The sequence below is a fragment of the Passer domesticus genome, chromosome 13 (genome assembly GCF_036417665.1).
Source record: "Passer domesticus isolate bPasDom1 chromosome 13, bPasDom1.hap1, whole genome shotgun sequence".
Taxonomy (NCBI): domain Eukaryota; kingdom Metazoa; phylum Chordata; class Aves; order Passeriformes; family Passeridae; genus Passer; species Passer domesticus.
In genome coordinates, this window is record NC_087486.1 from 4,649,313 (window position 1) to 4,675,485 (window position 26,173).

General features: G+C 43.5%; 1 protein-coding gene across 11 annotated transcripts in view; it reads right to left on the reverse strand.

Moving 5' to 3' along the window:
* Window positions 1-1,699: 1,699 nt before the first annotated feature.
* SGCD (sarcoglycan delta) overlaps window positions 1,700-26,173 on the reverse strand; it is a 305,579-nt gene continuing 281,105 nt past the window's right edge. For all 11 annotated transcript variants that reach the window (XM_064387559.1, XM_064387551.1, XM_064387556.1 and 8 more), the window contains 2 exons: window positions 9,153-9,276; window positions 1,700-7,439 (listed from right to left, as the gene is read on the reverse strand). In XM_064387559.1, the coding sequence (XP_064243629.1) occupies window positions 7,266-7,439; window positions 9,153-9,276 (298 nt within the window). In that variant the 3' untranslated portion in view covers window positions 1,700-7,265. The remainder of the gene's footprint in view (window positions 7,440-9,152; window positions 9,277-26,173) is intronic.

Here is a 26,173-nt window from a genome sequence, read left to right on the forward strand (position 1 = left end):
TTATGAGGAAATTTTTGAAAGACCAAAGGACATACATTGCTTTAGAAAGAGATAATGCATTTAGCAGGAAAGGTTTCGGAGGGCTCTATCTCCTATCAGTGGTTAAGCCTTTGAATGGGGAAAAAAATGTAAGAGTACAATGCAATTTAAAATTCCTGTTACATGCAAAGATGCACATGACTAGTGCTTTGCAATGGGCCTGTTCCTATAACGACAAATATACTAGAAATGGTAAAACTTTCCATTTGGGTAGGACCCGGTGAGAGGCTCCAAAGAGCCCTTTTTAATCTCAAGAGAAGACTGTTTAGCTAAAGCTGCATGTTTTTATCTGAAGCATTTGGTGGCACAATGTAAATGTAACATTTTCACAGAAATCGCTCCTGATATTTTCCCTTCCTGGTGGAAAGTTTCAACCAAACTAAATGAGGCAAACATACAATTACATATCATTTCACAGTGGATTTATCCCTCCTGTTCTTTAATCCCTGTTAGAAGCCAACAAAAGCTCCATCCATGGAGATCAGCTGCCTCAAAGGAAACCTGAAACAGGCAGCTCACCACCCTGACTGGTGGCACCAAATCCCAGCCACCACAGGGCTTCCAGCTGCAAGAAGGTGAGACATTTCCTGGGAGAGACACCAGTGCTAACTTTGCTGCAGGAACGACACTTGTAGCAAATTAATTTTTAAGGGACTTGCACCTCTAGTTTAAAGTGATTTGGATGGGAAATCTCAGTGGGGCACTCTTGATTGTATTTCCTTCTTCGTTGCAGATAAAAATCCTGCAGCTTTAAATATCCATCTTCCCTGTGTTCTTTATACGTGTGTCGCTTTTCACAAGGGCACAATACAATTCAAGTGGCAGGACAAGAGAGGCTGAAATGATAAAGCCTCAGGGCTGGATGTGCATAACCAGGGGCCTCTCAACCACAGCAGACTTAAAAGCTTTCTAAATACAAGCTATTCACTATAATTTCCATCCAAGCCCCAAGCCACTGTGGTTATTGTGGATGGAAACAACACCCCAGCAATCTTGAACAGCCCGAGCTCTAAGTGGTTTCAGTGACAGTAATTCCACTGAGCTCCATGAAAAGATCAAGCATAATTGCCACCATATTTAGTAAAATGGATGTTATTAATTTAAAGTATAATAGTGCAAAGGGACAGAGACGTTGACTGCATTACTGTGATTAGGGTGATGTCTCTCCCCATTTCTTCCCCTTCCCTCCTACCTGCCTTGTTTAATTCACTCCACTCTTGCTTGAATAACCTCAGCACCACGTCAGTGTTTAACCCTGCTCCACTCACAGCCATAAACTTGGCTACATCAGCTGTGAATACACAGCAACTGCCAGGCAGAATTTACCTGGAAGTCCCAGTTTTATGGCCATGCCACTGCTACATGCAGGTTTTGGGGGCTGCTGGATTTGGGAGCAGGATACCAGCTACCAAAACATTACACAGCAATTTCAGAGCTGAGGGAAAAAAAGGTTAAAATGGGGGAAAGGGAACAGTTGCCAGGATCACATTCCTGAGCAGCCAGGGCAATAAAAAGGCTGGTATTTTCATATTCAAAAAGCACCAAAGCAGTGCTTGGCAAAGCCTGGCAGGAACATGCCCTGTGCTTGCTGGGGTGAATTCTGGATGATGACATTTCAAAATTTAAAATGTCAGCCATAAAAAAGAGCACAGCCTCTAACTTTTCTTTCTTTTTTTTTTTTTTTTTTTTAATTTTTTTTTTTACTGTAGGTATGTCTAAAATGAAATCATTGCAGCAGTTACTGTTCTCCACTGGAGCTGCTGCCCTGCTAATGCTCAAGTGAACAGCTGGCACCATTTACTCAGTTTATTTATACTTCCAGCCCAGGATGATGTCTTTAAGCTTTCTGGGCTATTTCTCCACATTTCAGATTTCAGGTAACCTTGCCCTCTGCACACATTTCAAGATTTTTCACGTTATTTCCTCCTCTCCCCCTTAACCAAGTTAGAGCCTTCCTGCCACTTTATTCTCTCAAATGCAGCTTTATGGTACACCTGCATTTCTCCTATCCAGTTCAGAAAAAGCACCATTAAAGTTAATGCATTTCAGGCATGAGGGCAACCAGAGAGGGATGAACTTCTTGAAGTCTTTGGTCTTTGTCTCACTCTCTTTTGCAATGTGAAACTTAAAGCCATAAAAACAAACATAAAGAAAATTGGCTTTTGTTGTAAACAAGTGTGTATGAGTATGTGTGTGTATTTGTGTGCATGTGTGAGCATCTTATGACAACAAAATGAGTTTTCACTAGGTTGTGATGTGAGCTAGCCTTCTCAAGTCCCACAGGAATCTCCCTTTAACCTTGGAGCACTTTCTAGGGAGGGGTTTTTATTTAGCCATCATTTTGCCATACCATATACTGCAGAGTTTCAGGCTTATGCCTTCAAAGTTTGTTTGTGCAATGTGATATTTATCATAACAGGAGAAAAAAACCCCACAACCCTTGCAAAACACAGCTGCTAGACAGCACATGACTGAGGTAACCAAATACAAATCACTCCTGCACATACTCACTCTTCTAAAAATGAATACTTAGAAGAGACTTTATACATATTGTAGTAGTTTCTGGCTTCCCCTTTTGATGACTTCCTTTACTGTTAACATTTCTTTGTACTGTTTAACTATGGGATAATATGCTTCAAAATGAATTAAAAACCCAAACAAACCAACAGCCAAAAAAAAACCCCACAAAGAAACTTGGAGAATGGGCACAGATGTGCAGACATTCCCAGGACCTCTGCTTTTGCTAATGGCAAAGTCTTTTTGCTTTTGGAGAACCATCCTGCCTCAGCCATGACAGAAGGGTCACACACTCCATATGGACAAGGTTCCTGTCACAGGTGAGCACTGGCTGTCATTCTCCTGACCCTTTCCTGAAGTGTCACATTTACAGCAAACTGGACAGGGTCCTGCAGTCCTATGAAGAGCCAGCACACATAAATGCATTTATGACTCCTGCACGGCCACCCCAGGTACACTGGCACTGCTGGCACAGTCCCTTGATTAGCATTTGGGTGGGGTTTCAGTGCTCACAGCTGCAGTGCAGGGTCTGGTTCAGCCCCAGAGCCACCCCAGGGGCTGGCAGTGCTCCCACTGTCCCCAGCTGGCACCTGCCCAGCTCAGGCTCAGGCCATCAAGTCATCACCAACTCTCCCACGGAGCTCAGCAGACACAAACCAAACTCCATTCTGAGATCAACCCCACCTCCCACACAGCAAATGCTCCACTGAACTAAACTTCAGGCCCAATTCACAACAAAACACACAAAGCCTTGTTTGTCTCTGGCATTTTATCAGTGGTAGGTAGAGCACGTGGATGAAATTCCAGTCAGGGGAGCTCTGCTTTGAATGGATTCAGGGAAAAGCAGCCCACACAGGTAGTGAGGAATCCCACTGTGAGGGATTTCTGGGCAAGGCAGGAGAAGGGACTCTCCTGCACCTGCCTTGTGCAACAGGAGAGTCAGCCACTGTGAGTGTGAGATGGCTGGATGTGTTAGCAGGCAGCTTTTTAAAGAAAATGCCTGTTTTTTCCCCTGGGATCTGAGACACAGTCCTGTTTGCTCTGCTTTCACAGAATCCTAGAATGGTTTGGGATTAAAGGGACCTTAAATCATCCAGTTCCAGCCCTCTGCCATGGGCAGGGACACCTTCCACTACACCAGGCTACTACAAGCCCCATCCAGCACTTCCAAGGATGGGGCATCCACAGCTTCTCTGGGCAACCTGTGCCAGGGCCTCACCACCCTCACAGCAAAGAGTTTATTTCTAATATTTAACCTAACCCTGCCTGCTGTCAGTTTGAAGCCATTCTTCCATGCCCTATTACCCCTGCCCTTGTAAAAAGTCCCTCTCCAGCTCTCCTGGAGCCCTTTAGGCACTGGAGGGGCTCTGAGGTCTCCCTGGAGCCTTCTCTTCTCCAGGTGAGCACCCCCAGCACTCCCAGAGGAGCTCCAGCCCTCAGAGCATCTTTGTGGTCTCCTCTGGACTCACCCCAATGTGTCCCCATCCCTCTGATGCTGGGACCACCCAGAGCTGGACACAGCACTGCAGGTGGGATGTCACAAGCTCAGAATCCCCTCCCTCGACTGCTTGTGAGGCAGCCCAGGACAGGACTGGCTTTTTGGGCTGTGAGTTCACTTCAGGTCATGTTGAGCTTCTCCCCAACCAACAACCCAAGTCCTTCTCCTCAGGAATATTCCTGACCCACCCTCTGCCCAGCCTGTGTTTATGTTTGCCACTTTCTGACCAGCACAGGCAGCATCACCCAAACCACTGTCTTAAAACTCAAGTGGTGTTCAAACAATCTCCAAGTCCCTACAGGGGTTCATTCTTTCTAGAAACAATTCCTCACATTTCAACACAACACATAATTTTATGTTTTCTAAGATGGAAACATGGTTTTAAGATATATTGAAATAAGAATTTCTTTCAGTAGATATAATTAAGGTACCCTTTGTTCACCTCAGAGAAGCATCTGCAGTGATGGCACAGATGTTAAGGTCATTTCCTAACAGCTCCCCAGCAGAAATTCACACCAAGATATGAATGTCCTTAGCAGTTTCATGGCTGTTGTGACATGAGAAGGTGATAACCTCATCCAAGAGCCCAGCTGGGAAAAGCAGCTACTCAAAATTAATTTGTTGGGATGGAAATTGGGAGCAGCCAGAGGGTGGCACAGGGACGAGGACTGAGACACTGCTGTGATCAGAGTGGAGCACAGAAATCAGGATGCAGCATCCCTGGTGGGCTCAGCCCTGCCCTCCTCACCCCCCTGAACACTCCCAGGGCTGGGAATTAATTTGATTCATTGTCAGGGAACTCTTTCTGCAGCACGTGTCTTCAAACTGCTCACACAGGATTTGGTTATGGATTGGGCCATGCCTGCTATGAGGTTTGTGATCAGTATTCTATGGAAGAGGGAAAAAAAAATTACAGTAAATGTAGGACTATGAATGGGACTTCAGTCATGGTCCCAGAGGTAACATACACAGTATTTTGCTATATTTAACATGGTAAGAAAAAAAAAAGTCTGTATCATTCTAGGTGCCCCTACAGTCTTAATGTATTTCATCAGTATCTGTTTGAAGTTGCACAACCAGTTCCCAAGACACCCTCCTGTCCCTCCCCCCAAATAAACTAGATTTAATAACAAGATAAATATGATGTGCTTCTCCTTGCTGAGTGCATTGACTTAAGGCATAGGCACAATTCCCCTCTTTGAACAGAGATGGTACAGTCCTGTGTCCCAATACAATTGTTACCCTGGGTGACCCTTTGCATTCAAATGTTGACTCAAGACATAATAATTACAGGAATCATTCATTAATGAATAGTTAGAGTTTGTTGATTTATCAGAAAGCATTATAGAAATAAAAGGAAAGAATTCAATCCTCTTTCAGGAATAAATGTTTTTGGGAGTGCTGCTTTGTCAGGCAGAAACACGTCTAATCTAAACTCCATAGAAATCTTCTCTGAGTCCAATCAGATTTGGATTAAGCCAGAATTGTTAATTCAAAAAAAAAATTAAAAAAAATCAAACCCTGGTACTCTCGAGACCACAAGAAAACACGTGAAAAGCTGTAAAAAAAGGGAATTGACTAAATTATTTTTAAAGATTTCTGTCAGCTATGCTTTATCTTGAAAATCCCTTGAAGAATACCAGCTTTGGTTAGATATCACTAGGGATGGGCACAGATCTGTCTTATTTGCACATGAGGTAATATTTCAGAAGCATCTCAGTGGCTTAGAAACCTTGCTGTCCTCGTGAGATTTATTGTAACTTGGAAATTTTTGCCTTAATTGGTATATTTGGTTTTTTTAAGGATTTTTACATACATGTGGATGAAATTATGGGTCAGACTTCAATGATCTGGGCTCTTATCATTATTTTCCAAAACTTCAAAAGTGGAAGTAATGTTGCCAGATCAGATTTTTGTGTTTTATCCTGCCCGTGACTCCTAGACTTTAAAATAAGAAAAAAATGCAACCATGATAAGATTCAACCACAGAGTTTTGGGGACTCAAATTCTAGAGGAACCAGCATCCAAAGCCCTTCCTTTCAGTAATCTGGCTTTGCCACAATTTTTATAAATCCTTTAAAAAAGTCTTTCATTTTAAGCATCTCTGATAATTGCAGTTTCCACCAAATCTAAGTGACCTTGGACTGTGTATCTTCAAAAGAAAGATGACAACAATTCTGGTGTAGCATCTAAATTATACACTTAATTCTTTGTTTTTCTCAGTTTCTAGCTGATTTTCTCTGTTTCTATAGGTATTTAGGCAATGTCCAAATCTTAAATCTTCACACCTTCACACCAAATATGTTCAAAATTGAAGGTGTTACTGGGAGTTTGTAGGGTGATCCAGGACACCTGTTAGCAAAAGAGGTTCAGAATTTTTCTGCTTAGTCCAACTTTCACAAGTTTGTTCCTTCCAATGACTAAGTACAACACCAGTTTTGCCAGCACAGAGATGATTTTAGGTTAGTGTTGGACCTGATGTGTCACACCTGAATAGCACAAGGCGTCCTTGGCCATGCACAGGAAAGTGTTGAACACCTTCAGAAAATCACATTTATTGTTTCAGCAAGGTCTGGACTTTCCTACTGGCCAAGTGCATCCCTCTCTCCCAGCAGGGAGCCATGCTTCAGGTGATAATTTAATTAAAGAGTAATTTAACCTCAGGTATCTTGGATCACTGTAGGTGATCAGCACAGCACATCTGGCCATTCCGCTGTTTTTGAAACTATTTATTTTTCTTGCCACCGATTTAATGGCACAAAAATAATCAGAGATGCTTCTCTTCCCTTTGGATGGTGGTGGGTCTGCATTGGTTCCAGGGTCTTGCCCAGCCAGCAATCCCATTGCTCTGAGAACGTGATCAAAAACGAGGGGTGATCATTGCACTGTCTTAATACAGAAGGGTCCAGGGGAGCATCAGATCCAATTCAGCAGATTGTACCAGTAAATTTTGGTGTGGGAAAGAGAAATGCTACACAAATGTAACAGGGTCACCCTGGGATTCCTTGTACTGAAACATCATTTTACACAGAGGATATATATATATATCTTATATATATTTTTTATATATATATTCACACACACGCGCGCGCACACACAAAAAAAGTCTTTGATAGGCTTTCTGTGTTCTAGTAAAAATAGTTGGCAGCTGGATCTGTGAGACCAGAACTGGCTTTTGTGCTGCCTGTGATGCCCCTCTGCAAATTGTCTCTCAAAGGCAGACGCTCGTGTTTATCTGGCAGGTGGAGCTGCTGCCTGCCTGAGACAGGAACAGCCGCCCATTGGGACACACACAGAGCTCGTAGATTTTTTGCCTGGACCCTGCAGAAGAGGAAGATCCTTGAGGCAAGTTAGGTAGTTTGATTTTTGCAGAATTCAACGTTATCTGGAGTCAGTGGTGGCGAGAGAGAGAGAGAAAAAAAGAGAGAGAATTAGCGGGGAGCTGTTACTTCTGATTTAAAGAAAGAGCTGTTATTTCCGATTTCTGTGTTTAAAGAAGATTCTTCCAGAAAGCTCAGATGCTGCAAAAACTGGGGAGGGAAGTGTTTTAGGATGGGAAAGTCTGACACAAATCTGTGTGGGCAAATTATCTGCCTTTACCACGACCTCCAGTTTGTTTCTGCTGATGTACCCACCGTGTTTCCTTGGCTTTTAGCTTCCTGGGACACCTCCAGGAACCCAATCCCAGGTTTGGATTGACCCAACCAGAGGTAGCTCACTGTCAGATGGAGAGCATGGATGGTTCACACCCACCCAACCACCCTGCTCCTCCATCAGGATCTCTGTCACTGTGATCCCATTGCCAGTTACACTTGCAGGCTCCCAGCACTGACTTTTATGTATATTTTATGTATATTTAATGCATATTTTATGCATATTTTATGTATATGTGTAACACTTTTGTGTATATTAAAAATAACTCAAATGCTCTAACAGTCCTAAATTCCTCCTTACAAAACAACATAAGGCAAACAACATGTGGCAGCTCTCAGACATGTGGCAGCTGCAGGGGAGTGCTCTGGCATCAGCCAGAATACAGTAAAATAACCTGAACCCCAGAATACTACAGGGCGACTGAGAATATCAGCAATGACAGTAACAATCTCCCAGTTTAGTATCCACCCATCTCATGTCCTGAAAGATACAAGTCAATTTATGCATTTAAAAGCATCTTGGTATTGAAAGCAACTGCTTGAAGTTGTGAAATGCCTTGGATTTCAATCTCAGTGTATTAGGGTTTTTTTTCTTTTTTTTTGGTATTTTTCAGAGGTTTTTTTCTTAACACCCATGGTCTAGGTTTGGACTGTCTTAAAATGCAAGTGTTTAGAAAAAACAGAAACTGAAATTAAAGAGTCTTTCTATTTTATACCCCTGACACTAAGATAGGTGAATCTCAACTGTTGTGGGAGCCCTCTTGCCTGGAGGTTTGTGTTCCATGGGCAGCTCCTCCTGACGAGGATCTCAGTGGTTTCCCCACTGGGAGCCTCATCCTTTGGTGCCTTCCATCACTGTGGCAGGAGGAGGGGATGAGAACACCAGCAAAACCATGTGCCCACATGAGTTTATGACACCAGAAGAGGCTTAACTCAACACCTACTTTACTTTTACTCTATGTTATCAGCTTTAAGTGTTCTCTCTTCCCCTTTGGAAGTTTCTCCAGTGCAACAACCTGTGTCTCCTAATGTTCCCTTTCATTCCAGAATGAAACATCAGCCACAAAAGCTTTCCAGATCAATACCAGTGAATTAAGCTCTTCTTATAGAATAATATATGATAAAAGATTTAATTATGCTGGCTGAGTAAATCTTGTTTTAAAGTGACAAGGAAACAAAGAATTTAGGAGCAGTGTGCATTTTACAGCTGCATAAATCTGCTGGAACAACAGATGCTATTATCCATGCACTTTAAAAATAATGAATCAGCCTTTGCCACGGAGTGAGTCTGCTTTGCATGGGATGTGCTCAATCAGGGTGAGAAGGAATGAAGTCAGGAGAGCCCACTGTCCCCAGGCTTCCACTCACAGCAGCTTGGTGACCCACAGGGCCACAGCTCTGCAGGGCACCCATGCCTTGGCTCTGCTGCAGGGCTTTGCACTCACCTCTCCATCTTTGGATTCCAGCCTGAGCTCTGTCCTGCACGTGGCCTTCAGGCTGCCGGCCTCGGCGTTGATCTCGATGCCCTTGGGAGCCTCCATCACCAGCGCGCGCGTGGGCGACTCCAGCCTGCAAGAGAGGGACTGCCATGGGCTCCTGCTCCTGCTGAGCCCCCAGCCTCAGCACAGGGACAGCCATGGGCTCCTGCTCAGGCAACACACAGGGACACAGCCATGGGCTCCTGGTCCTGCTGAGCCCTGCTGCCCCAGCCTGCAAGAGAGGGACAGCCATGGGCTCCTGCTCCTGCTGAGCCCCCCAGCCTCAGCACAGGGACAGCCATGGGCTCCTGCTCCTGCTGAGCATCCCCATCCTGCAGCACACAGGGCTCACACAGCCCGTGGGCTCCATGCTCCTGCTAGGCTGCTGTGCTGCCCTGCTGCCCCTCAGACCCTGCTCATGTGCAGGTTCTCACCTGCTACCAGAGGAAAAGGTTCATGCACGGTGTGGTAAGACACATCACAAATCTGATTTGCTAACACTCCATGCTAGCTTTGCTATGCTGGGCCAAGAGAAAAGGGGCAATGAAGCCACCCCCAAGGTCAGCTTGCTCTTAATTCTGGTTCAGCTTTCTCACTGATGAGTGCTAACAGGATATCAGCAAAGCTGAGCAAGGGTGCAAGTGTTTCTCTTCCTCAAACCACTGTTCAAACAGGAATGAATTAGTTCTCCTGACTTCCTACAATGTGAGGTTTGGAAGGGTTTAAGGATACAAGGAAATCAATGAAAGCAATCAGGCTGAAGACCCCAAAATTTGTGGTCTCCAGTCCTAGGCTCACATCACACCAGGCATGACCATGTGCTCTGCAGAGCTTCAGCCCCTCCTAACCACGGACACACTGCACAGCCTCTGACAGCCCTGCTACAGCCCTGTAACACAGCCAGACCTTTACCTTCAGCAATTGGGGTTAATGCTGTAAGAACAGAAGCACAAGGTTCAGCCTTCCTTGTTCATCATCCATTTTTTGGTCTTCTATTGCACTTATCTCTTTCTTATTTATAATACAGTCTCTTATTACTGTCTGTATTGCAAATGGTCATAAAAAAACCCCTCTCCCTCTTTGGGAATATCCTTTTAGTTGACTTCATCATCATTTATTTACTGTAGGATCACAAGATCTAGGCTGTGGTCTCCTCAGGTGAAGCAGGTGGGAGGGCTGGAGCAGAGGCTCCTCTGCTTTGCCAGTTTTGGGCTGGCAGCACTGACCAAAGCTGGGCACGGGGCAGCCCCAGCTCTGCCGGGCAGCTCTCAGGGTTTGCCTGCATCAGCTCTTTCTCTGCTCTCCATATATATAATCATTTGTGCATGTAAGTGTGCTCTTAAATGGACTCCTGCTGCTACTGAGACAGCATTATGGGAGACTGAGGGAATTCAGCTGTATTTATTGCAGCCAACAGTTCAATAAAGCACAGGCACAGCTCCCTCTGTGTGGCACTTTTCAAGTTACGACTTTCCCCCTTTTCAGTGTCTTCATATTGCTGATTTTTGAACACCTTTCCCTCAAGACCCCAAACTTATCCATAATTTCCTGGCTGACTTAACTAAATCTAAATTTCAGGGAGCAATTGAGGCATATGCAGCCTAAGGAATGAGCAGCCTCTGCACAACCCTTCTGAGCTGCTTCTTGTTTTCTGCAGGGAAGCCACTTTTTATGTGAACTTCTGATTCCTTCCGCTGGTATCACCCCTCAGCTGGTTCCTGTGTGAGGAACCTAAGGTTAAGACTGCTGTAAATCACTTTTTTTTCACTGCCTGACTGAATTGCAGATTGCATGGAGGACAAAAGCTGTCTGACCCGCATTTTCCCTGGAGATTTCTGCCCAGGGACTCAGTACACTCTCACCCTTGGTGTACCTCACAGGCTGGTGTTTGTCCTGAGAAACAAAGGACCCCCAGGATCTGTGCTGCAGGGTCTGGCACACAGGCACACACTCCTTCTCCACAGGCAGGATCCTCAGGAGGAGCAGCAGAGAGCTTGGGCCAGTTATATCCTAAATCATGTAGCTAAATTCACCAGAGGATGTGTCCAAACCCCAAGACAGCTGAGGTAATCTGAGGATAAAATAATTCCTAAGAACATGGCCTGGTGACTCTCCAGCATCTCAGTGACTCTCCAATTTTTTTGATGTCCTGGCTGTCTCAACATATTTGTTCATCTGTTAATCTTTTAGCTCTTCTATCCACTGAGAAATAAATCTCCTAGGCACAAAACAGTGCTCAGACACCACAGTGCAAACACACTCCTTTGCAGCAGCCCTGAATTCCTGCTCTGTGCAGCAGCAGCCCCCCAGTCCCACCCCTTTACTGGAGAGAGAGGAGAGCTGGGAAATCTGTGGAAGTCTTGGGGAAGGATCAATAGAGGAGTTTTTTGCACATCTTTCCCTGGGCACACAGGTCCCCTGAACAGCCAACTGAGTTAAAATTCAAGCTTTGAAAAAACCAGCAGTGATCTGGAGTGTCCTAGACAACACTGCCCCAGAGTTTTATTCTCTTTCATGTGTAATGAAGTGACAGAGCTATTCTCCCTCCTCCACCTGAAGAAGTGGAATAACAGCACCTTGCAAACACTTTTGGAAACCATGTGATTTTTGGATGCACTCTAATCCATGCAGAGCTTCTTTCCTCATGGAGGCATGAACAGCCCATGGTGTGACGTGGGACAAGGACACAACAACAGCCAGGGCTTTGCTGCTGCTCCATCACCCTCCTCACTGAGCTGACCCCCCTCCACCACCCCAGATCACAGCCTCAGACAGCTGCAATCCTGCTGACACACTGATTCAACCCAAACCCAGCCCTTTAACACTGAAAATACAACTTTAAAGCCCAGGGATCTCTTTAGAATCTTAAAACTACAGAAATGTTTGAAAACACCATGACAGCAAAGTGAAGCTCTTTCAGTGATGAAAACCTTGGTCTGCAGTTTGGAACCTGACTCTTCTCTCTCCTCCATGTTGCTGTAAATCCATCTTTTTGGGACTCTTGTCCCAATTTATGCTACTGTAAAGGAGGACAGGAACATCTTAAAAATACTTTCCTTGGTATTTAAGGGGCATATGTTTGTAAGGGATTTCATTTGATTATTTTCTGATATCCTGAATGAATCCCTCAGCCACCTGACCATAAACCAGGAGCTGCAAAATCTATGCAAAGCCAGAGAAAGCAGCTGAGGAGTTTATGCTCTGGGGGTTTGAGCAATGTTTACTGAACACTTTCATTTGAAGCAGGCATTTAAGAGATGCTCTGCTTTTAAACTTAATTCTGCCTTCCAGAGCAGAACCAATTTGGAGACTAATAATGAAAGAAAATGATTTAGAGATGAACAGATAATTCATTCAAAATCAACATTTGTTTTCCAGTGTGATACTCCAGAGCTTTTAGTGGGATTCCCATCTCCTGGTGAGGTGTAAGCCTGTACTTAGAGCAGTAGGCTGGAAAGGTGGCTGCATGAATATAAATTGTTTCATTATTTGCTCCTGCTCTTGAATTTTCCATCCCAGCAATTGGCACATAAGCCCTTTTTATTGACCATAGGTGCTGCTTATTTTTGCTCCAGTATTTGCAGGACTGGATTTTGACCTCTCTCCCAGAGCTGGGCAGGAAGGGTAAATGCAATGCTGTGCACAGTTACAGCTTGCTGAATTCAGCACTGAGATAAGCTACTGCCATGAAATTGCTCCTGTCCCACCTGCAGTCTCCTGGGAGGTGAATGAAGAGACATTCTCCTGTCTGGGTAACTCCCCACAACTTGGGAACTACTCCTCTGGATCCCAAGACTTCATGTAAGTCCAAAATTTAAAAAAAAAAAGACACAAGTAACAGGATTTTCCGAACCATCCAAGTTCCCAAGTTCCACTTATTACAAAGGGTGTTAGCTGCTTTTGAAAATCCCATTGAGCACCTAAATGCCATAACAAATCTGACCCTTAATCTCAGTTCTTAGTTCTGCAACAGAGGTAATAGCACTTCCCAACCCCATGGGGAGGATGGGAAGATAAATATATCAGCAGTTGTGAGGTCTTTATATACTGCAATAACTGAGGCCAGGGAAGTCACCATGGCCAGGGATAAATGGCTGGCACGTGGAAAACTGATCCTTCCCAAGCTGCACTACTGGGACTGTACCTTCATCAAAAATGGTGTTACTCTTGTTCCTCACCCTGAGGACACTCAGCTCCAGCTCACCACCCTTAATGGACAGTACTAAATGTGCCTCTTGAGCCCTTCTACTCCATCCCACCACCAAAGCACCTCCTGTTTTAAAGAGAGGTGATGGCATGTGGGCATCTCGCAGGGAACCCCTGAAAATCAATGGGAATTCTGTGCTCCTGAAAATCAACAAGGAAGAAAAAAAAAAATCGGTGTCATCCCTGCTTTGCTTTGGGAATTTTAGCAATAATTTTAAGGAAATCAGCACATGAGTTTGTATTGTGGTTCCAGAGAAAGTCATTCACTTGGAAAGATCATTACTTACCCAGATTTCTAGTTTCCATTTCCTTCAGCATAAACAGTCACATTAATCACCTCAGTACCATGTTTCCTTCTTGTCCCTCCCCTCACCCCCTCCAAGACAATGCAGCATTTTCCTTACTCTTATGAACAGCCTTTGGAATTTTGGAAAAAAAGGAGGGTATTAAAGATGTGCAGGCAGTATCACCTGAAGTTGGAGGCTGCTGAAATGCTTCCAATACAGTGGGCATAATTCTGTTAAAAAGTTAATTTTAATGTAAATAGTTCAGGGGGGGAAATTTGCCCAGTGATGCAAACATGACTTGCAATCTGTGCCTTGCACCAAAGGCTGCAGAGGAGAGGGATGATCCTCAACATGTGAAAGGAGTTCATGGGAGCTGAGGACCTTCTGCTGCCACTTTATAACTGTTCTCATTTTATTACTTCCTTTTTTTCTTTTTTTTTTTTTTTAACTAGGAATGGCCTCAAGCTTCAGAATTCCTTGTCCCCACAAGGGGCTTTTTCTGTGTGGGGCACAAATGCTGCTTGCAGTAAGGAAATGGGAAGAGAAGTTCATGCACAGGAGGTGAGGAGCATATGATGGAGCAGTGTGGTAACAGGAGCTAATTTAATTTTGCTTAGAAACCTCTGGACTGAGAATAGAGCATGTATTACTGCAGCTGTAGCCCATTACCTCTAATGACTCTAATTATTTTTTATGGTATCCATCTGACCAGCCATAAGATTCACGTTGAGCATAAAATTAGCCAATGCTAGCACCATGCCTGCTTATATCTCATACAATTGGTAAATTATTTCAGTAAGTAAACATGGAGCTCCATCAATTTGCTGGTAATGAACCAGCTTCTTAGCTGAAATTTGTTTCCAATTTTAACTCCCTTGTTTCAATGAAATCAATGGGATCACCCATTCCCAGTGACTTACACTTCTGACTTCATTATTTGTGTGTTATCTCATATATGTCAACTCCTAGAACAAAACACAATGCTTTTCTCCCTATTAACAGGAAGTTAATTAGGTTTTACTGAATTGCAAAGAAGCCATGCTTAGCTTCTATTTTCAGAATGCCTAGAAATGTTGTTTTTGGGTTTTTTCCCCATTTTTTAAAATTGTCTTTACTTGTATTGGAACAGAAGAATGTTTGGAAGGAAGAGCAACAAGTTGAGCCTTGACTAACCTGGTGAAAATCTCAACTGAAAATAAGTTCAAGCACCTTGAGCTCTCCCCTTCATCACTAGAATTCCTTCCTACTGGTATTGCCATTCCATGGGAAAAACACAGGCTAAACATGGCAAGAACAGTGAGTCTAATATAAAGCAGGAAAAAGAAAAAAAGGGAGCTGGCCTTGGTACATCAGAGCCAGAGGTTAAAATCCAGAGGGTTTTGAATGCATGTCTTTTCCTGAGACACCATGATTTTGAAAATATGACCTAAGTGGCACAGTACAAAAGCAGCAAGCACTCTGAAAGCTTACAGAAGAGATCATCACTAATAAGAAAATATGTATTCCTGTTATTTATTGCCTAGCATTGACATAAATCTTGTTTTCAATTACATGTTAATGAAGCACACCAATTACTGTTTGAATAGGGACATCTGATTACAGTCTCAATCAACAGAAATAAATCTTGCTTATGGAACGTTTCCAGGGTATTTTCTTTAGAAACATTAATTACAGAAGTAAACAAGGATATATTATTATCATGTCATCCAATTGTAAATCCTGCCTATCACTGTAAATACTGGTTAGTCTGACAGTGTGCATCACCACACTTTCCAGTGTTTATGCTGCAAATCTAATGAGTGACAATTCCAGTGCAGCCATAATCTGAAAGAGATTGTTATGGCTTCGGGTCCAAAACCTTATGCAATTTATAATGTAATACACTGAACAGTAAATGAAAATTATTTTAGCTATCTCCACAAACCACAGGTAATTCCCAAGCAAAACCCACCTAAATCTGTCAGAGACCTGACGGGTGCAGAGGTCTAATGATGCTTTATTGGAAATTACAGTTTTGTAATTGAGTTAGAGATAAGTCTGGTTCAAATGGCAGGGGGTGCAACAAATTTTCTCATCTGTGTTTGGGCAACACAGATGCTGAAGAGATTTTGTACAAAGCTGAGTCAAGAGAAAGATAAAAAGGAGCTGAAAATTACCCTTGTGCTAACTTTGTAAGCTTTACTGTTTCCTTGGATAGGGAACCTTGTGTTTACAACTTTTCTTTCTTCTTTTTTAAATAGAGCTCTTACAGCTTCCAGGAATGCTTCATCACCAGCACTGTAATAAATCTGCTGCTGGTTTTGGTAACTTCATCTCAGAGCCCAATGGACCAGTTCAGGTATTTTTCACCCAGTTTCAGTTATGGGCTCTGTGTTTAGTGATCTTTTCCTGAAGAGAGCTGATGCTAAAACAATACTCTTCTGACCATGTAATGGACATATCTTATCTTATCATCTCTTCAGAGGCCACGACTCTGTGAGAAGGGCTAACTAAAGCAGTGAAACCAACACAAAAGTGGGCAAAGCCAGCATCAGGAAGATGCTCAGCTAATATGAAAAGAAGATTTGAGAGGGTGCAGACAAATGAGTAATCAGAGGAGTTTGTAGGGAGGGTATTGTCTTGCAGCACCAAGCAGGTGAGAACCAGCTTTCATTCTCCCTCCAAAAAAATGCCATTCCTCAGCAAGAGGAGAGGTTTGAACATATGGTTCCTCCCACCACACTGCAAATCCCCTGCTGCAGTCTTCCAGAACACTTTGCATTAGCTGAGGCTAATTCAGAGCACTAAAAAGCAGCAGAACTAGGAAAACATGGAGCAGTCAAAATACAGCTGTAAATTCCTTGTGATTGCCTACCACGCTACAGCACAGGAATTGCTGAAGGCAAGGGAATTATGTAAAGTTGTCTTAAATGTCTTAGGGTAGTTTTGGTTTTAAAGTAATTTCTGGAATAGGTTACCAGAAATCAAATACAGTATTTAGAAGACAAAACCTGAGATCAAGCAGATGATATCAAATTCATCTAGGGAGAAAAATGACTGTGTAATACCATTGAGATCTAGTTTCATTATGAACTGGAGAAGTGGTGAAGGGCAGAGATTGTCTAAGAAAAAAGTGCGAGATTAATGTTCAACAAAGTGGAGGTATGGCTGAGAAAATTAAAATCATCTGGATAATTAAAAAAATTCTGTTGCTTATAAATCAAGGAGGGAAATTATCATAGAAATTGGGAGATAGTTGAACACGATGTGTGGTAAATACAGATGTGGTTTAAAAAGATGGTGTGTTTGAGCAGACAGAGAAGGGATTCAGGGGTGTAAAAATAGTGATTCCTATTTTAAGTGTAGAGATGACTGCAATGTCCCTCTCCTCACCTGGGGTGGTCCAGCTTCAGCCTTAACTGACAAGCTGGGACACCAGAGCCATCTGAGTGCTGAGGGGTGGGCACAGTCAGAACTGAGACAGAAAATGACATTATCACAAGGCAGGCTGAGCTCTAACCAAGGCACAGTGCTGCTGCTGATGCCACTGGTGGCTGCCACCTAAGAGCCCATAATTATTTTTATTACAAACACCTGACCACAGCTCCTTGAACATTTACATAGATCAGGTCAAAACTGCTCAAATGACATTCTGGAAATTTCTTCATGGCCAACCTGTGTGTGGTAACCAGGGGGTTGACATTGCAGTGTGGCTGTGCCTCTGATCCCACTGCCCACAGCCTCCCTGCACTCCCCAAACCAGAGTTACACATGCCTCATCTACTACCTAAACCACCCATTTATTTTGTTTATTACGTAACTTCTTGTAATAAATTAAAACAAATGGAAAGAAAATAAATTCCTCCTCCTGTTGGCTGCACTAACGACCAGGCTCATTTCACACACTGAGAGAAATAATTACTTTTCATGTTACCATAATTGCCTAAACCACAAATGCATTTTTTAAGAAACAAAGGTTGGGCTGGTGTAAGTTTCTAATTACAGGTTGAAAGCTTCTAATTAAAAGGCATAAATTGGAAGGAACCCTTTCAAGCAGAATTGCAGAAGAAGCTGCTAACATTGGGTATTAGCTTGATGCACTGTCACTGAGCCAGGGGGGAGAAAAAGAAACAGAAACCAAATGTTGTGGCTCCTTCTCGGGACCACTGACACTGTTTGCTACCCAGTGTCTCACAAAGTGCTGCCCTCAGGGACACAGAGGAGATGAACACATCACAGAGGGCTGTAGGGCCACATTTCACAGCAGCCCTGAGCCACTGGCACAGGGACAGTGATGCTGTCCTGGAGGGGACAGTCCAGGCTTCAATCAGCTTCCTCCTGAGGTTTATACAGGCTGCTGGATGGTGGCAGCAGGACAAAAGCCACCTGAGTTAGGCTAAAATGATAAAACACCGTGAAAACATGGATACTTGAGTCAGGTAAAACGTGCTGGATGAACAATTTGTTAACATAGACAGTACATGGTGCTCTGATTTGGGGTGACTGCCATGTGCAGTCAGCACCTGGATGGAATTGGCCCAAATCTCTGCTACTTTCATGATTTGCTCATCTGCTCTACTCTGAAAGAAGGCAGCATGATGCAAATTCTTTATCTTATTCTCCTGTTTTTCAGAGTGTTGAAAAACCCTGCAGGGCAGACCAGCATGCCACCCCTGCCAGAGAAATTGCTTTCCTGTGATAACCCACACTCCAATGAGAGGATTACTGGCAGGGGTGCAGCACTATGCAAATATTGCAGTCATGAGCATCAGCCTTTGCACGCAGTCTCCTGCATCAGAACTGCTTGAGGAAGAGATGTCCATCTGGATTTTCATTTTAAAATTACTTTTGAAGTTTCTCTGCCCCTGGGGTTTTCACCTGCTGTTTGGTCAGCAATAAAGGAGAAGGGTCAGGTGGATTAAAATCTCACATGGATAGTGCTCAGGTTCAGCCTCCAGCACTCACTGCAATGGTGATTTACTCTTTCTCCTCTCTGCAGATTTATTCTATTCCTTCTAAAAAGACTGGCATTAATAGTAACTCACTTACAATGAGAAATACAGAGATAACAAAACTAAAAAGGATTTTAAATGGCAGAATAAAAAAAACTGATAAAAAAAAAGAAAAGGTGTGTCTTTGTGCATCACCTACTCAGTGGTGAAACCCTTTGGAAATATGTACACACTTGCCTAAGTGGATTTGAAGAGCTTATTTAGCATGACAAATTGGCTACAACCTGATGGGTATTTCTGAAAACCCATTCATGGACCTGCAGACACTCACATTCCCGTGGCATATCCATTCATTGTACAGTCAATTTATAATGATTCCACCAAATTAAATCTTTATTAACAAACTTATTGACTCTGGCTTTGACTTATTGTCCCCCCTTTTAATTAACTGCAGTAATGAGACAAGCAACATCCAATATAACAAACATTTTGTTTAAAACCTGCCATTTATTTCAAGCAGCTCCACTAAAAATGAAGGCTGAATTGCTATTTGCTAAATGTCAATTTTCACACTCTGTTGAACCTTTTCTGAAGGCTGTCAACCACAAATCTGCAGTCATCTTTTCCCCTCTGATCAGAGCTATATAGAGCATATAACAGGTTTTCTGTTACTTTTCATTTTTATGCAGAAGATATACCATTTTCTGTTCCCAGTATACTTAAAAAAATTGCAAATGTGCATAAATTGTAAATGTAAAGGATGCATATGCCAAGATTGTGGCCTCTTTCACAGTCACAAGTTACACCAGCAATGTGGTTCCATGTCTGCATGTGCAAGGGCACAGAAATGATGCAAACTCCTGAAATCCAGCCCCTATCACGCAACAATGCTGCACCATCCTCTTCTCCAAAGTGCTGGGCTCCAGCTCCGAGTTGGGAAGATGTTTCCCCCTCCAGATCTCTCGTTCACAGCCTTGCTTTGGGAGGAAATCTAAAATAAAGCCAAGGATGGGCGAGACCACCATGGACAGAGAGGCCCAGGGCTCCTCCTTGGGACCTTTCTGGCACAGAGGAGTTTGGAAGGGCAATGGGAGGGATGAGGAGCATTTGAACAAGTCAGGCTCAAAGCTCTTTGATAGTGCAGAACAGAAAATCTTACAGCTCTTTGAGATTTCCAACTAATTTCTTGCTTTCAAATATGCAAAAGAAAATAGGTTGGGAAATGGTGTAGGGAAGGAAATAAAGGAATTGTGTGGGAGGGTGGAGGGAGGAAAGGAGCAGGGAGATAAAGAGATCAGGAAAAAAAAAAAAGCCCAACTTACTGAAAATGAGAGTATAGAGATGTCTCCAAAGGGACTACTTTAATTTAGGGAAAGAATGTTTTGCAAATTCTTAGCATCAATTTATTTTCAGCTAAAACCAAAAGTGTTTTCTATTTATCTTTTGCACATAATCACTCCTGAGTAAAACATGCATTCAGAGGAAAGGCTTGGCAATCCTTCAAGACAGATGTGCCAGATGATATTTTTCTGAACTGCAAGAGAGACTATTGAGCCTGGTGGTGGCAATTCACCCTTTGCTGGGAGCTGGCCCTACTGGCATGAACCCACCTCTTCCTGGGGGAGGGAAATCCCTGTCCTGCTTCACTTGGAGGGAACTGGGAGCTGTGAAACCCTGCTGCTCACAGGTGTGTGTCTCAAGAAGCTCTGCTCCCTTTCTTTGCCTCTCCTCTTGCTGGTATGTTCCATGGTGCTGCTGCTGTGAGTTGTTGACCTTGTTCATTTTAAGGCATTGAAACCTCTTCTCCTGCTCCTTGGGCCAACCACAGCCAAATGAGATTATGTTCAACATTTCTTGACTCTTGCAAGGTTCCTTCCATCTTTCCTTGGCCAAGTCTGCCTTTTGACTGTAATAACCTCCCCTGGATGTCTCTTTAGCAGGTAACAAAGACAATTCCAGTTGCTAATGGAAGAGGTCAAATGGAGGTGAAGTGAAATAGATTAAAAACCAAAAAAGAACTGATGTCAGAAAAGCTGCTGTACTACTCAGTGGCATAACCCCTTCCTAGAACAGGCTTTTGGCTGTGATTTTCAATTCATTTTGCACTATTTTATTTTGAGTTTAAAAAGGCAGCCAGGTAGGAGAACTGGCTTTGTGGCTGAAGCTGGGATTCAATTTCCAGCCCTGAGATGAAGTGCCTTTGTGACCACATCCAGTGGTCCCTCCCTGGGTTCCCTGCAGCCTGGTGGGGATGGCTCAGCACAGACCAGGAGGAAGAATTCTCCCCAGCACAGCAAACTGAGACAGACAAGTCTCTGCTGCTGATTTTTCCTAGTATACAAGCCAACTCATTGGAAATCTTCCTCACAGAATGCCCCCTCTGCTGCGAAGCCTGAGCCATCACCTCCACAAGGAACTTCACCAGATGGGCTTGTGAGGTGGGAATGGCCCCAGGTGCACAGATCTCACCCCAAGTACTGCCCTTAAAAGAACTCAATAGAGTTACCTTGGAAACACAACAAGAGAAAGAAAACTGGACCTTAAAATCAACCTTAATTCTCCCTTTGCACAGCCAAACAAAATAATAATAATAATAACAGCAATAATAATGAAGAAACACCGCAAGAGAAAAAAAAAGAAATATGGGTGGTTTTTATGGTCTTAGAAACCAAGAATGATCAAAGCTGCAAGGTATAATTTTTTTTTTCCTGGAATGCCCTGCTTTTTCTGAATTGCCTGCACACTCATGGCACCTCTCAGCAGTCACATTAACACTATTGATTGTCTGCTTGGTAGGAAACAGGAGGAAAAATAAAACAGGCAAGAACTTAACTCTGTCCAGATTCCTCCAGCGCAACTGGAATGTGGATAATTTTTTTATGGGTGATCATCACTTCTAAAACCTTCCCAGTGAAAATTCCTGCTGGGGTCTTCCTCTGTGTCAGTAACCAGTTTATAGGTGATGACAGTAATGGAGTACCCAGGGCAAAACCACTGAAACCAAAAAACCCCCAAACCAGAGAAAACACCCTTTGCTCTCCAGAAGAGTTCATTCAAACCACTTCAGCCCACCTGCTCCTGGGGTGGGTGAGGCAGGAGCTGCTCCAGGGGGAACCCAAGCTGTGTCAAGGGAAATACAGTTTGGATATCAGGAAAAAGTTTCTTACAGAAAGGGTGATAAAGTTCTGGAATGGATGCCCAGGGAGGTGGTGGAGTCACCATCCCTGGGTGTGTTTAACAAAGCCTGGATGTGGCACTGGGTGCCAGGGTTTAGTTGAGGTGTTGGGGCTGGGTTGGACTCAATCTTGAAGGTCTCTTCCAACCCAGAGATTCTGTGTGAATTCTGTGAACACCTGCCAGGGCTGCACACCATGGAAGGGTGTGAAATGAAACCTGGGAAAGGTTTTATCCAGCAACACTGACTTCACTCCTAGCACACTTCCACATCATTCCCAGTGTCTTTATCTCTGTAAAGGATATCTTCTAAAAAGCAGCCACATCCTGCCAGTCATGCTGCTTTAACTTTACTGCTCTAGTTAGAGGTGTAATGTGGGGAGAGCTTAAAGAGATATAACTGGACAGGTCTGTTTTAATTGTTCCCACCAGACCTGTGCTCCGTGACCTTGGACATCTACAGAGCCATAAATATGAGCTTTGATTGCTGTTCCCATAGTGACTGGCAGGAGGAACACAGTGGAGGCTGGACTAGGATCGCTTCAAGCAGGCAAGCAGCAACTGGAAATCATTAAGTTCAGAGGCTCTGGGGACACTAATGTCACTGCAGGCCAGCCAACCTGGAAGATAAACATTGCTGGGCACTGTGAAAATGATTTTTCTATTTGCTTTCCACTGAGAGAGTGAACTAGGCTACACTTTAGGCACTAGGCTTGGCAAATGACACTGTGAGCTCTTCTGAGGTAATTTTACCAGTGCCTTCTGCTGCTGGAGATGTCAGAGCTACCAGTGAATCCTGTCAGGCTTGTGCTGAGAGCACTGACTGCTGAGGAGCAGAGCAGCAGGCATGGCTGATCCATGGGGAATATTTCCACCTGCAGCAAGACACGTGAGAGGCTGAACCACCCAAAGCTGCAGGGCAGCAGGATTGTCCCTGCTCGGTGCCAAAGCCATGTTGTGCTTTCTGTACTGCTCTGCATTGAGCACTGAGGGCTGTCAGGGAGTTTGGTGTGGAAATGGGGCACCTCTGGCACCCCATTCCACGTGGATTCAGGGAGAGGAATGCAGATTTCCCTGCAGCTGCAACACCCAGCTCTTACTTTCACCGTGCTGTGAATTAACAGCACAAACAGAGCTCAAATAGCTCTAAACTCTCCTAGTTCAATAGAAGGAATGATGGAGTTTCAGGAAAAACACAGGGATGTGCTGGTGGCCGGAATATATATAAAAGCAGCTCAGAAATATTTGTATTGGCTGAGGGCAGAGCAGGAAAAGCTGAGGTGTGCTAATGGCAGTTCTGAGGGACTTGCTCAAAGGTGCTGGGGGCACTGCCTGTCCATCCTCACAGCTTCCTCAACTGCCCAGGGCCCCACACATCACAGCAGAAGGGAAATCACACAGGGGCAAATCCAGCATCTCCAACAGAGCCCTCCCTCGAAGTTATAACCCTCACAAATAGAACAGCTTCACCCTCTCTGTGAGCATATTCAGGTTTGGAATGGAAAATACCTCTTCTGCCATCCAAGATAAATCAGTAATTACTCAGAAGGGAAGCAACACCAACTCTACCCATCCATACACTTCGTACACCCTCCAAACTCTCCAATTTACATATTTAAACTCTTCTGAGTTTGGCATCATGTCAACTTTAATGCCAACAGAAGACAGATAAGCCCATAAAGCAACAAGACCAAGGCATCACTTCTCCCTTATAACACACAGCACCTACACGTATTTGCACAGATCTGTTAAAACAGCAGGGTAATGCTGACATGTTTTGAAGCCAAGATTACACAGTTTTTTATGAGAAGTTTGGTGGCATGCCACAAGGAGACACTGCACTGTTCTCATGGGATAATTGATCATCCCAGTCTCTTCTCCATGCCTCAGCCTTTCACTGAAAGTAGATCCCATCATTTTTCAAGTAGCTTAGTCAGATTTGCAAACTCTGCACATTCTTATACTGACCACAAGCACTTAAAGCATCAGCTATTTTATTTTTTTTGCATTTGGTTCCTCTATTTTTCTTTATCTAGTTTGTAGAAAATGCCAGAAATGTCAAATTCTTTTAAAAAAATGACCAGCTTGTGACCCCTTGATAATTTATACAGTATGGACAATCCTACTTGGAAAAATCAAGGATTAAAAATATTAATCTCTCAGGTGCTCAAAAGTCTTCAGTTACTTCTTGAAAGACAGACTAATAATAATTATTGCCTCCTCTGCTTTAGTGTTAATCCATCTCTCAGAAAGTGCACTTCTTGAACTGTAGAAAATGACACTTTTAAGAAGAATTTTGCATTTTTCTGACTGCAGCAAACCATATGGAGAGTGGCTGACGGGTCCTGATGGATAACAAACACACCAGCAGCTTCCCAGAATACTTATCTGAAAAGAAGGGAGCTCTGCAGAAGTGGCCTGGATAGCTCCATAAATCAATGCCACACCATTAATTCTTGACAGACACTAAAAAATTAAGGGATGGTCAATTTTAAGTATTGGCCCTGCATAAGTCTTGCAGTTGTTCTTTCAGGAGAGCCATAATCTCCATGTGAGAAGCAAGAGAACCATTACAATGGCCCTGCTGGAATTTCAGTCTGCCTTTTGAAGGCTGATTTTGCTTTTCATTGCTTTGAAAGTGCAGCCAGATGTTGCTTTTGTTTATACTGAGCTTTGTTTTGTTCCCCCTGGAAATTCAAACCAAAGGCAGCAATTATTTTGCTGTAGAATTGTTTATTGCAGGACAGTCCCACTGGCAGGTTGGCCAGTGCTGGAGCCTCCCCCAGCCTGGCCAGACACTGAGGGAATTGTGCTTTGCTTCACTGGGAAACTGGGAACTGGCATCCAGCTGGAGGAGAGCCTCCTCAAAGAGATGGTTATGAAACCAACACTCTCTTTGGTTTTGCATGGACATTTTGACAGACTGTGTGAGTCACAGAAACACTTTTCATGTGTCTCTGAGCACCTCTGCCTGCAGAGCTCCCATTTCCCTGGCAGTGATTCCCCTTTCAAGTCACATCAGCTCACAAGGTCTGAGGCAACATCATTGGAAATGTGCATGTGTTTATCAGAGGTTACAGCATAAAATATGCAGGCATCTTCAAATATATTGCAGTCTGTGACAGCAAGCAGAGTGACTGAATATATGTCAGAGGTTTATGATGAACTCTGAAGTGTCTTCATTTAAAGGCAGCATCCTTTTATTATAGGCATCCTTTATTGCTTGATTTATTCTTTCTATCTGTAACTAACCTCTAGACTCATAGATTTAGACTCCTGGTGTGATGTTGTTTGAATGCTGTGCACCTTAGAGCTATGCAAAGCCTTCCGACAAATTCATTGCTTGGTCCTCTCTCAGTGTTCAGCACAATGCCAAGGGATGGAGAGATTAAATGGTGCCCTACTGCTCAACTGAAAACCCATAAAATCAACATATTTAGTGGGTGTTATAGAAAATTTGTCACATGCTAAGCAGGGAAGAACAGGAAAGGAACTAGGAGAGATTTAGTGTTCCATTTTCCATCTCTTTAGCAGTATTGCCCTTGATGTTTTCAATAAGACTTTGCTGGGTTTTTTTTGTAAAGGATTAAGCAGTGGTGGAGATGAGAAACTGAGCTTAAGTAAACAACCAGATATTTTCTTCTTGATAGAATCAATTTGATCCCATACAGATAAAACTGAGCATTTTTGGAAGTATGCAGGGCACAGATGGGCCAAGGCCCAGGCTAAAGGAGTTTCCAGGTCCCAGGGCTGAATTCAGGGCCTGGGTTGTTTCCAGATGTGCAGTTCCTGTTTCCAGATGTGCAGTTCCTGCAGGAACACATGCAGTGTGGTTGCACACAGTGTGACTGCAAGCACACATTTTCAATAATACCTTTTGGGTCGTTAGAGAGAGAATTTAATTTCAGAAGCCTTAGGAAGCAATAATAATCTTTAACCTCTGGCATTGCAGGAGAAGGCACTGCATATTTCCTATCAAAATGAACAGCTTTAATAACCTTCCATTAATATCTATTTATACTGAAGCAAATGATCCAGAATTGACCAAGGGACACAACGTGCTGTGCAGGGCCAACCTTACCTTGTGACTTCATGGGAACTGTGCTTTGAATAAAGGCAAGGCTCTGCCTGCAGAATTCAGCCTATTATTAGAAACACCAACACCACAATGGTTACCCCACATTGCCAAAACTTCTGTAGTTCAAAAAGCTTCAGTGAATTGATCCAGAGGCTGCAGTAGGATTTGCACCCACGGGTTTGGATTTGGAGAGGGGCGGAGATGAACTGCCCAAATCTCCTGGCACTCTAAGCTGGGAATGGCTTTTTCCACTGAGCTTTGAGCACAGGTCCTTTTGCTCCAGGGGAACACGAATTGATTATCTGGTATTTA